Here is a 12,104-nt window from a genome sequence, read left to right on the forward strand (position 1 = left end):
AAATGGCCTTCTTTTAGGTCAATCTAAGTCCGGATTTTCGATGGCAGATCTGGAGTTGCTTCTAGGTTTTTGAGTTTTTAGTTTTGTGAATCATTTTGTAAATGATGAACTTGTAAACTCTAAACTTTTTTGAAATGATATTTAATGAATGAATCGCTTGTCCTTTATTTCATTTTAAAGTCTTCATTTGTATTTTACGAAAGAAAATTCAAATGAGTTTTATAAATTAAAAAGATATTCAAAACAAAATTGGGGCAAATTTTGGGTCATGTGGTTGCGGTAGTGACAAAAAATCTATAGCATTGGTCCAAACAATGTTCTGTGATTGATGCTACATCCTATGAATCGCATGTGGTAGTTGTGGCATGAAAGTAAAGCTGCTCCAATGAGGAGCTTTAGTTAAGCACGTTAGCTACTTTGAGTTGTCGTTGCCGCCTATAGACCATCAAGTCAATTGGATCGGGACATAGTTGTAGAAGAGATAAATGGCCTACCCATTATTCAAACCAGAACTCAATTGTGGTGCCACTTTCAAGAATTCATCATTTGGAGCCTTGATTAATTGCATTGCCCAAATAAGTCCTTTTCAAACTCAAGATCCTAAGTGTTTAGGCCAAGGAAAATATAAAGAGTCGATTGATAAATATTTAAATCAAAATAGCTTAACTTAGAGAGTGCCTTCATTATTTAAAATCGACCAAGCCAAGTTTGCTTGGCAAGTTCTCTTGACATTGGTAAGACAATTAAGACCAAACCCTCCTCCATTTTTTAGGATTACAAATAAAGTCCCAACTCATAAGATTTAAATGCACCATTTGTACCACTATCCAACCAAAGGAATTTACACAAGTTTAAAAAATTATTTTGTCAGATCTTACTTTTTAAATGTTTTTAAAACTTGATTGTCGAACTTGAGTCATGTTTGAAGTCTTATCTCACATCTTTGTGACATAATTTTTAAGATACAACCAAGTGAAAATTTGGTTGGTCATGCCGATGGCAGGCCCTCACGGCCTCATTCTAATGAAATGAAGCGTTTGTTACACTCTCACTCAAGCTAAGCTTTTTTTTCTTTCAAGGATGGTGAAATCACCCTGGAGATCAGAGACCTACTCGTGCTGGCTAAACTTGTTTTATTTAAGATTGCTTTGTCGATGGTGTAGACCCATGGTGCACCCCTTCCTTCTTCCCTCAAGGAGTGACTTCAACTGAGCAAGGGCTTATCCCTTGGGTTTGACACTCAACACTGACCAAACCCAATGGGGCTCAATGAAGCTTCATTCCATTGAAAGAGCCGCTTTGAAGGGAAAGTCCTTCCCATGGGGAGGTATGAATCCATTTTGTCCGGAAACTTGTTTTTTTCATTGATTGGGGCCTCGGTTAGCGGACTACCAAGGCCTATCGAGCGAACGGAACGATGAGCAGCAGCGGCAGCTCCTCCTCCTCCTGCTGCGCCCAGAGGGAGAGGGAGGGAAGCAGCAGGTCCTCGTCCTCTTTCTCCTGCAAGTGCAGCAGCAGCTTCCCAGGCAATAATCGTCTGGCATCGACAAGTGCAGCTATGGGTACCGGCAAGGTCTTCTACGCCTCTCAGACCGGAACCTCCAGAGCACTCGCCCAGCGTTTGTTCAGTCGCCTTCTGGGAGGCCTAGACTTGGAGCTGGGCCTTGTCGACCCACAGAAGTACGAACCCGAGGATCTGAGCAAAGAGTCGCTGCTGGTCATCGTTGCTTCTACGTGGGTGGACGGCGGGCCTCCCGACAATGCTCGCTTCCTTGCAAGGTGGCTTGAGGAGTCCGCCGAGGACTTTAGGGTCGGCTCCGCCCTCCTCTCCAGATGTAGGTTCGCGGTCTTCGGTGTCGGCAGCGGCTCCTACGGATCCACCTTCAACGCCGTCGCCAAGCGCTTCTCCCGCTGGTTGAAAGCGCTCGGAGCCGTGGAGGTGATGCCCCTTTGCCAGGGCGATCAGGACCAAGGCAATCTGGATCACGTCTTCGACGATTGGGCGAGCAGTTTGGTGGACTGCCTGAGCGCATCGACGACAGGCGATGGCCGGAAGGATTCCGAGTTCTTTAAAGAGGCCGGTTCCCCCTCCTCCTCGGAAGTTGAGGATTATGAGAGCTTGGATGAAGCTGAAGGAAACGGTGGCGATGACCCACCTGCTCTGGTCGACCTGGAGGACATAGCCGGCAAAGGCCTGACACCACCGCCGGAAAGGAATGAGAAATCAACCTTCTCTGCCAAGATGAAGCTGAAGCCGAAGCCGAAGGCGAAGGCAGTGGCCAGAAAAGAATCACATCATGTAGAGAGTAGCCCGCTCTCTTGTTCTTCTTCTATTGTGAAAGATAGACAAGCCAATGATGACAAAGAAATGGTGACGCCTGTTATCAGAGCAAGCCTGGAAAAACAGGTATTTATGTCAAATAAAAAATAAATTCGTGCTATTCTTAGTTCGTATTATGTGATGGTGGAATTTATCTTCGTAATAGAGGGAGACTGATAGAATGGAAGCTTGTGTTTCTTTTTCTTTTTTGGTTTCATATAAGCATTCCTCATTGTTGGATGCCAAACGCATGATTCACGCCAGCTGTATCTCTTACCTAGTCTTATTTAGGATCCTGTATGGAGTGTTTTATGCATAAGGATCACAATTCTTTGTTTACCCATTTACCTTGATGGTTTCGATCTAGACGCTATAGATGCATAGCTCAGTATAGTCGAATTTGTTTGCCTTTCTTGTTTAATTTGATTTTTGTTTCAAAAAACAAAATGCCACTCTTGGGAATCGATACATATTGTACTGGTGTTCAGTGGGAAAGTGACCGGCCTTCCTTCCCTTATCATGGGTTTTTGTCTTGCTTTTTTCCATGCTCATAAACTTTTGTGATCATGTGTGTCTATGTGCTCACGTTACGGTTGGGAGATCATGATGTTCAAAATCTTTTTTACACGCTTAATAAATCTCCAACCTACTTATCTAACTGGCACGTGAACAATGTGAAAACTTTCCTTCTATACCAGACAATTTAGACACTTCCTTAGCCTATGTCATGATTGCAAAAGGACGTATGTTGTACTTTGCATTTTGTTTGTGGATGATTTGTCAATGATCTCAAACATGAAAAACAAAAGGGTTGCCCTCTGAGTGCGCATGATGGAATTTATGGCTAGAGACGGGTCAGTGAACTTCCTTGAAATGGAGATCATGTGAAAGCGATTCAACAATCAACTAAGGTGAACATGGGAGACAGTTGAATGACTAAATGACTTGCAATAGTCTTCGTTGTTTGGTAGGCTCTTTGGTGTTTGTTTCTTGATCCTCATCAATTGGATTGAGGAGGCAGTTGCACAATGTCCATGCTCATTATTGATCTTCCTTTCCTTTTCTTTCCTTTAACCAAGGTTTTAAAACCCGTGACTCGGAACTCGACTCGTTCTTTATGGACTCGTGACTCGGCGCGTCAACTCGGTGACTCTGATCGGGTTTTGTTAACTTTTGATTTTAAAAGAAAAACAATATATAAATTATCATTTAAACATATAAAAGTTTGTAGAATGACTTAATTACTAGTGTAATTGATTAATAAGTAAAATAACATCAAGTAAAACTATATCTAACTTATAATTACTCATCTAATAGCAAGAAATCAAACAACCAAGCAAAATAATAATTCAATATTTCAATAGAAATAAGCCATAAAGTAAAGTTAAGTTACAAAGTTCATAAATATAAAGTTAATGATCATAACACAATGACAAAATCAAATTTCATTCATCCAAAATTCATCCACTTTTACAAAATATGATATCTCAATTCTCAAGTCAAGAGTCAATGACTCAAATCTCAAATAGAGGCGAAGTGTTATTATTTGGAACTTCATTTGAATCAATTCTTGAGTTGGAAGTAGAAATTAATGGCTGAATTGGAGTACTAGTGGTTGCATTTTCCCTTGCATCTTCATCTTCAACTCCATCACCACCTTCGTCATCAATAAGATTAGCTTCTTCAATGTTTTCAACTTCCATCTCCAAGTCTCTTAAGAAATCCTTCATTCAATAAAATATGACACATTTGAGTTAACATGCAATAGAGAAAGACAAAAAACTAAATTAAAACAATTTTAATCAAGTTAAAATATCAAACAAACTTTTACGATTTTACCTCATCTCCATCTAAAACTCCTTCTTGCATGACCCATTCATCCATTGGTGTTTGCAAATATATATTGTCCAAAGAAATTGGGTCAAGACGTGTTCTCTTTAATTGCTTTTCTCTCAGACGTAAATTATAATGGACAAACACTAAGTCATTAAGTTTCTTTTGAGCTAATTTATTTCTTCTCTTAGTGTGAATTTGATCAAAGGTACTCCAATTTCGTTCACATCCAGATGAAGAACATGTTTGACTAAGTATACAAATAGCAATTTTTTGAAGATCGGGGCACATATTTCATGCATTTTCCACCACATTGCTGCATAAAGCCAAAACACACAAAAATGAAAAGTTGATTAAAGAAATATTATTTTGCACAACACAACAATAATGTTAAAGATAAATCACTTGGCTTATGCTCATCTCTAGTCATAACAACTATAGAAGTACCAAAATCTGCACTTGCGTCTTCAAATAACTCAAGTTGCTTGCATGCTCTTACTCTAGCTGAAATATTTGGCTCCAACTTCTCAATACATTGAATTAAACCACGCCTTACTTCAGGATGCTTTGTGAATTACATGAAATAGTGCAAATAGTCAAATACATTAAATTGGTAATTGATAAAAGAAAGTTCATATTCAAAATTTAAAACAATTAATAAAAAGAGATAAACAAATACATACCTTAGAAAATTGTGGACTATAGTGGTATTTGGGATTGAGATAGTATGCTGCTGCATGAAGAGTGTGATGAAGTTGATTTTCCCAACGATTGTCAATTATTTTCCAATAAGGTTTATACTTTTTCTCGTCATTGTCATGAATTTCTTTTATAGCCTCTTTGGCTCTATCCATAGCTTCATAAAGATAACCCATTGTAGGATTTTCTTCACCATCGACCATTCTCAAAACTTTGACCAGAGGTTCTATAGTTTTAACAGTTGATTCTACGACTCTCCAAAAATTACTATTCAATATAATATCCTCCATCTCTTTTCCCTCAGCAAATGATGAATATTTTGAATTGTTCCATTCATCTGATGCCATCATTTTTCTAAGACCACTTCGATGTTCTAGCAAAGATTGAAGCATGATAAAATTAGTGGCAAATCTTGTAGTAACCGGTCTTAAAATTTCTTTCTTATTAGAAAATTGAGTCCTCATTAGGTTCAAAACAAAAGTATGATTGTAGATGAACTTCGTGATCCTTTTTCCCTTTTCCACACATCCAGCTATGCTTTTTATCTTAGGAAAATCTTCAAGCATGAGATCTATGCAATGAGCTGCACAAGGAGTCCAAAATATGGTTTTCCTCCTATCCTCCAACATCTTTCCAGCTGCTTGATAGTTGGCTGCATTATCTGTGATTATCTGTCATTTTTAAATTTCAAAACATTATTAACATACTAGACAAATTATAAATATCAATGTTTAATAGAAAATTACAAAAGAACAGAATAATATACCTGAACAACATTCTCTGCACCTACTGTTTCCACCACTTCATCAAATAATTTTAATAAATTTTCTCGATTCTTCACGATACTTGTTGCATCAACTGATTTCAAGAAGTAAATGCCCCTTGGACATTGAACCAAAAAATTTATCAATGTCCTTTGTGTTGCATCTTTCCAACCATCAACCATAATACAACAACCCATTTCAGCCCAAGACTCCTTGTATTCTTTGAAATAATCATCAATTTTTTTAATTTCTTCTTGTAATAATCTTTCAGAAATCTCAGATGAAGAAGGCGGCTTCAATCCCATTCCTACTGAGGAACAAACTTCAATCATCTTCGTAAAGTAAGGAGAATTGGCTGCGTTGAAAGGAATGGCTGAATGATAAAAAAATCTCGCAATAGCTGAACGTAACCTATCTCTAGCTTTTTTATCCAAAGCTGCTTTTATTCCAAGTTGTTTCATTGATGGAGACCCTGCCTTCACTTTAACAAAAGCATCAAGATTATGCTTTGGGGCATCGTTCATCAATTTTTTTTCCTTTATATATCTTTTCTCAGAAGACTCATCACTTTCATCTGACAAGTCCATATCATTATCATTTACTTCAACAAAGGAACCAATCTCATTTACAATATTTCTCTTATATAATTTGTGTTCCTTAAATGACTCCAAATTCTTACGAATTTTTTTTTCTCATAGATTCTTCGACTTTGTCACATGGTTCCACCTCTCCTTAATACCAGCAAGATGATACTTAAGTCTATTAATGCCACCACTTATTTGTTTTGTACACCAAGTACATTGTACCCTCTTCTTTTTCTTATCAAGTGGTAAACCAAAATCCCACACAGGGTCCTTTCCTTTAGTGAATGCTATTGGAGTCCTTGAAGATCCTTCTTCTGACATTTCTTTGATGATTTGATAAATCTATAACGCACGGTTAGTAGATTATGCACAAACCCACCAAGGAAAGTAAAAAACTTAAAAACATAGTGTCATACAAGTATAAAACTAAAACTATACATGGTACACTACATAATGCATACAAAATGAACACTGTATATGCTCATCAGCATAAGCAAGTTATCATTTTTTTTTACTATTAACACTAGCACGATCAAGTTATCAACAACAAAAAAAACCATTAGTGCATGCTTCGTTGCCAAAAAAAATAAATAATGGATCCATGCTAATTTTTTTTGTCAAATTTGTTTGTTTAAAATAGCGAAAGAAATGATGGCATATTATTTCACAACTTCAGCAGCCTACATCTTCAGCAGTGAGAATAAAGCAAACCCAATCTTGGCTGCATCTATCAAGGATAAGAACAAGAAATATGCAATGCTATTGATTTATTTACAAACTACCAAATAGCCGCATTGAATTTTTCCAGAATATGATGGTGAAAAAAATAAACAAAAGCCTTCAAAGAAAAGTGTCCACAGAAAAAGAAGAGGTCTACAACATTGACATACACACAAGCAGAAAAAATAGAATTGCATCTCTTATACAAACATAGATAATAGAAATGTTCACAACAATATTTATATATTTGACAGGCTGCTATTCAAAATGGAAAAAAGTACCCCTAGTAACCATGTGGAAGTTCTCATTTTCTCAAAGCAAAAATCCAGTGAACTTGTCATATATTTATTAAAGGCTGAGGAATTTGACTTGCAGTATTTGTGTGTCTGTGCCTAGTTTTCAATGTGTATTTCAGTGTGCAGGGATAACAATTCAGCTCCTGAAGTCATCAGAATTTGGTGTGGAGAAAGCAAGAACGTGCTGTAAAAATGAGCACCATTAGGTCCAGTGTCAAAATTTAACAGTTTGATTGGATGGAAACTTGGTGCTGCAGCAACATGGTGGCACTGTCACTCCTCAAACATCTAACTTTGATTTAGATGGGTGATGCTCTTTAATTATCTTTTTCCTTTGCCTTCAGAACTTCATTTGTTTAATCTTTAAGGACCACCAAGTAACTTGGTAGGCCTATTTACTCAGCCATGAGTTTAACAGGATGGCCTTGAAATGCAACCAACTGTCGTTACCCTGTGAGGCGTACCTGTGAGGCGTATGCTTCAAGTACTGAGGCGTACGCCTCACCTGTGAGGCGTACGATTCAAATACTGAGGTGAGGCGTACGCCTCACCTGTGAGGCGTACGCTTCAAATACTAAGGCGTACGCCTCGCAGGCGATGTCGCAGCAGCCGAAGGATCACCTTGAATCCAACGTTTAAAAACTCGCCGAAAATTATCGCAGCGGCAGAAAGAAACACAAAAGGGGAAAATTTGAAAAACATACCTGGTGGCGTCGAAAAGTGTCGCCGATGGACTATTTTTGTTGGAGAAGACAAGTCGGAGCTGCGACGATGTGCCTTCGCCGTCGATGTGCCTTCGTCGGCGACTTGGCGTCACTGTTCACGCCGGAGTTAATGTTCGCGATGCAAATACAAAACAAAGAAAAATCCCACTGTTCACGCCAGCGTCACTGCTCACGCCAGAAACTCCTTTCCGGCGTCGCTTTTCTCGCCGGATGGCTGGAGCTGCAGCCGCACCTTCTCGGCTTTTCCCCTCTTCAGTCGAGGGTTAAACGCAATGAACATAGGTTTTCACATTTCGTTAACCATTTAAAGGGTAAAATAATTAATATTGCGAAACTGCCATTAAAACAAACCCTCTGAGTTGTCCGATTTTTTTGACCCATGACTCGTCCCGAGTCGCGCGAGTCCTCCAGGGAGTTTTGTAAGAAGGAAAACGACAGACCTCGCCCGAGTTCTACGTGACTCGTGACTCGGCCGAGTCTAGCCGAGTCATGCCCGAGTCTTGGTCACCCGAGTATGCCTTACCGGGTTGACCCGCTGGAGGGCCGAGCCGAGTCGAGTCAGCCGAGTCAACGAGTTGACTCGGCGAGTTTTTAAACGTTGCCTTTAACAAAGTTATTTGATCTTTCTTGTTGATTCAAAGGGGAAAAGGATAAGGAACGAAAAGTAAAAGGAAGACAAATTAGATAGATGCTTGTTTAAAGTTCTTTTCTTTCAACTTTCTATCAGCTTTGATGTTTTATCAAGGCATTGAACATGTTAATGTGCTCCCCACATGCTTCAGCAGATGCAAAAGTTTTGTTTCATTTTTTTTTCTGTTCTTGATATTATTGACACTTAAATATCTAAGGATTGAAAGAATGCACACACAGGTCTGTTAGTTTGGATCATGGATCCGACCCGATCCACCTCGTGAGATCCAGCGGTGGCATGTTTGTAATTAGTTCTTATTACCTGTGTAAAGTGTATTGTATCACTTATAAATATTAAGTAAAAAGGGAAAACCCTATTGCGCCGACTATTCCTCTCTCTCTTCTCGTTCTTTATCTCATCTCTAACATCTGCAGGCTGATATTTCTGACATGGTATCAAAGCACAGGCGCGGAAATCGATGCTCTGGAAGGCCTATAAGGACCAGTGCGTGAAAGGACGTAGGCTTTCTCTATTCCTTTTTCCTTAATTTCTGATCTTCAGATCTTTTCTCTGTTTTTTTTCTTTTCCCTTTAATCTGATTTCACGCATCATCCCAGTTTCACGTATCCCTATTTCTCTGTCTCTTTTTCTTAATCAGATTTCTCCAGTTTCTCCTTTTTCCTAATCTGATTTCACGCATCCCAGTTTTGCGCATCCTTATTTCTATTTCGATTCCTTCTCTTTTCAAATTCTTTTTCTGGCTCACACGTTACACAACATTGCTGTTTTTCTGTGCACACAGCATTGCTATTTCTGGTTCACACGTTACACAACATTGAATTTTTTTTTTTAACGTGTGTGTGAATATTTTCTGGATTACACGTCATTATATTTCTGTGCAATGTGTTGCTGATATCATTTTCAGCACACACAGTATTGCTGTTCTTCTTCTCTTAATATACTGTTAAATACAGTTTGTTCTCTCATTCTTCATAAAATCTATGGATTCCAAATTGAACCCTAGTTTTCTTACTCACCTCATGACCCACAAGTTATCACATGATAACTATTTGCTTTGGAAACGCCAAATTGTGCCTTTTATTCGTAGTCATGGTCTTTATGGGCATCTAGATGGACGATCGCCCGCCCCACCTACACATATCATGCAGGAAATAACAGGTGAAGACGGGAAGGTGAGTCAACTTCGAAGCACCAATCCAGCTTATGACATATGGGTACAACGGGATCAGACACTAGTTGCTTACATAACCTCCACACTTTCTGATCGTGTTTTACAAACTATCTCTGATGACCAATCCGCTGCCGAGTTGTAGAATGGACAACTCATTCTTTTTCTCAGGTTTCCGAATCTCGGGCTTTGCAACTCAAGTGGAAATTCCAATCCATGCGAAAAGAAAACAAATCCATTACAGAGTTCATGGGGGATGTCAGAGTGATTACAGATCAGTTAGCTGCCATTGAAAGTCCTGTATCAGATAAGGATATGGTACAACAGGTATTAGGTAGTCTTGGACCTGAATATCGCATGTTCTGCACGACACTCCAGGTTGTCTCAGTCCTTCCATGTTTTGATGATCTTCAATCTAAGCTTTTGCAATATGAGGTCAGTTTAAATCAGGAACACGCGTCAGAGGATGCTCATCCTGTAATGATGACACATATGCCTATTCAAACAGGAGTTTCATTTACTCCCCCTCGCCCCAATGGAACATCTATGAACAGAGGAGGATTACTGCCTACACCAGGTGGAGGAGGTATTGGTTCAAGCAGTGTACCACGAGGAGGACGTGTTCCTACTTGTTTTCTATGCAACAAACGGGGACATGTTAAAGCAAACTGCTGGTACAATCCTCAGAACCGGAACAAATCAGGGAGGCCAGATAGTAGGCCAGGGCAGAAGGCCACTCATCAGTTTGCCCGTACTCCTCAGGGACAGGTTCTTCCACAGGACGTACAAAATATCCTTATGACTACTTTCAATCAGATGAACTTGCGCCAAAATGAGGAAGGTATATGGTATATTGATTCAGGGGCAGCAACACACGTTACTTCTGATGCAGGTAAATTTACTCACTTGACTCCTTACACTGGAAGTGACACTATAGTCATAGGAGATGGATCTCACCACCCCATCTCTTACACTGGAAATGTCTCACTTTCTTTGCCTGAATCTCAATTACCCTTGTCAAATGTCTTACTCACACCTGCTATTCAAAAGAATATTCTATCTTTGTCTAAATTAGTTGATGAAACAAATTCTTCCGTTGAATTTACCCCTTCTTCTGTGTATCTTAAGGATCTTCACACCAAGAAGACGCTCGCTAAAGGTGAACGGCGCGGGAACATGTACGTTTTTGAAGAATCTCATGTGCCTTTAAAGACGTCGTCTTTCGTAGCTGTGGCTTCTTCAACTCCTTCCTTTCCAACATTTTTGAGTCGATCCACAGATCATAGTTCTCCATCTAGAGTCTTGAAACTTAATAAGCCAAACTTATGGCATCTTTGTTTGGGTCATTGTAGTCAAGTCTTTCTTGACAAGTTGTCTGCTAAAGGTCTAATACCCGCAGTCAGTTTAGAGTCAAAATGTCCAAGTTGTCATTTATGCAAAAGTCATGTACTTCCTTTTCATAGTATCAATAAAAGAGCAACAAAGCCTTTTGAAATTATATGCTCAGATGTTTGGGGTCCTGCGCCCACTGCTTCTCTTTCTGGATCTCGATACTATGTACTCTTTCTTGACTCTTACACTCGTTTTAGTTGGATTTACTTCATGAAAAACAAACATGAAGTTTTCAAGTTGTTCAAACAGTTTCATGCACTAGTCCAAAACCAATTCAATACCAATGTTGTATATTTCCAGTGTAATGGAGGGGGGGGGAGAATACATATCCCATGATTTTAGTGAATATTTGAAGGAGCATGGCATTACACGTAACATTTCTTGCCCTCATACCCCTCAACAAAATGGAGTTGCTGAGAGAAAGCACAGGCATATTGTTGAAACAGCCTTGAGCATGATGCATACTGTGGGCATTCCTTTTTCCCTTTGGACCGAGGCTTTCCACACAGCTGTTTACGTTATCAACAGGTTGCCCATGACCATCCTTGAAGATAATTCTCCGTATTTTGTTCTTTATAATTGTCATCCATCATATGAAGAACTACATCCTTTTGGTTGTGTATGTTATGTTCATATTGATCATTCATTGAGAAATAAGTTTCAAGACAGAGCTATACAGTGCAAGTTCCTTGGGTATGCAGATGACTATAAGGGATACAAGTGTTATGATCCTCATACAGGCAAAATTCGGGTATCCAGAAATATTGTTTTTGATGATGAAAATTTTGACACTCTGGGTTCATCTTCCACAGATACACAGGACAGTTATGATCCTTGGCTCAGTGACTCACTTTTATATGACTCGTTGCCTCATGAGGATTCATCTTTATTGACAGACAATGAACCCTATACTTTTGATGTGGAACCACATATGGAAAACATTCCTCCTAC

The 12,104-nt window shown here is 39.1% G+C and overlaps 1 protein-coding gene and 1 long non-coding RNA gene across 2 annotated transcripts in view; both read left to right on the forward strand.

Annotated features, from left to right (window-relative positions):
* Window positions 1–1,156: 1,156 nt before the first annotated feature.
* Window positions 1,157–12,104, forward strand: part of LOC149847618 (flavodoxin family protein / radical SAM domain-containing protein) — a 33,017-nt gene continuing 22,069 nt past the window's right edge. The window contains exon 1 of the mRNA XM_089996658.1: window positions 1,157–2,407. Coding sequence (XP_089852784.1) covers window positions 1,418–2,407 — 990 coding nt within the window. The 5' untranslated portion in view covers window positions 1,157–1,417. The remainder of the gene's footprint in view (window positions 2,408–12,104) is intronic.
* LOC149847619 (uncharacterized) lies at window positions 10,015–11,256 on the forward strand. Its single transcript, XR_016430477.1, has 2 exons — window positions 10,015–10,653; window positions 10,890–11,256. It is a non-coding gene; the product is annotated as an uncharacterized LOC149847619 (long non-coding RNA).

This window comes from Nuphar pumila, chromosome 1 (assembly GCF_984573655.1).
Source record: "Nuphar pumila chromosome 1, dmNupPumi1.hap1.1, whole genome shotgun sequence".
Lineage (NCBI taxonomy): Eukaryota > Viridiplantae > Streptophyta > Magnoliopsida > Nymphaeales > Nymphaeaceae > Nuphar > Nuphar pumila.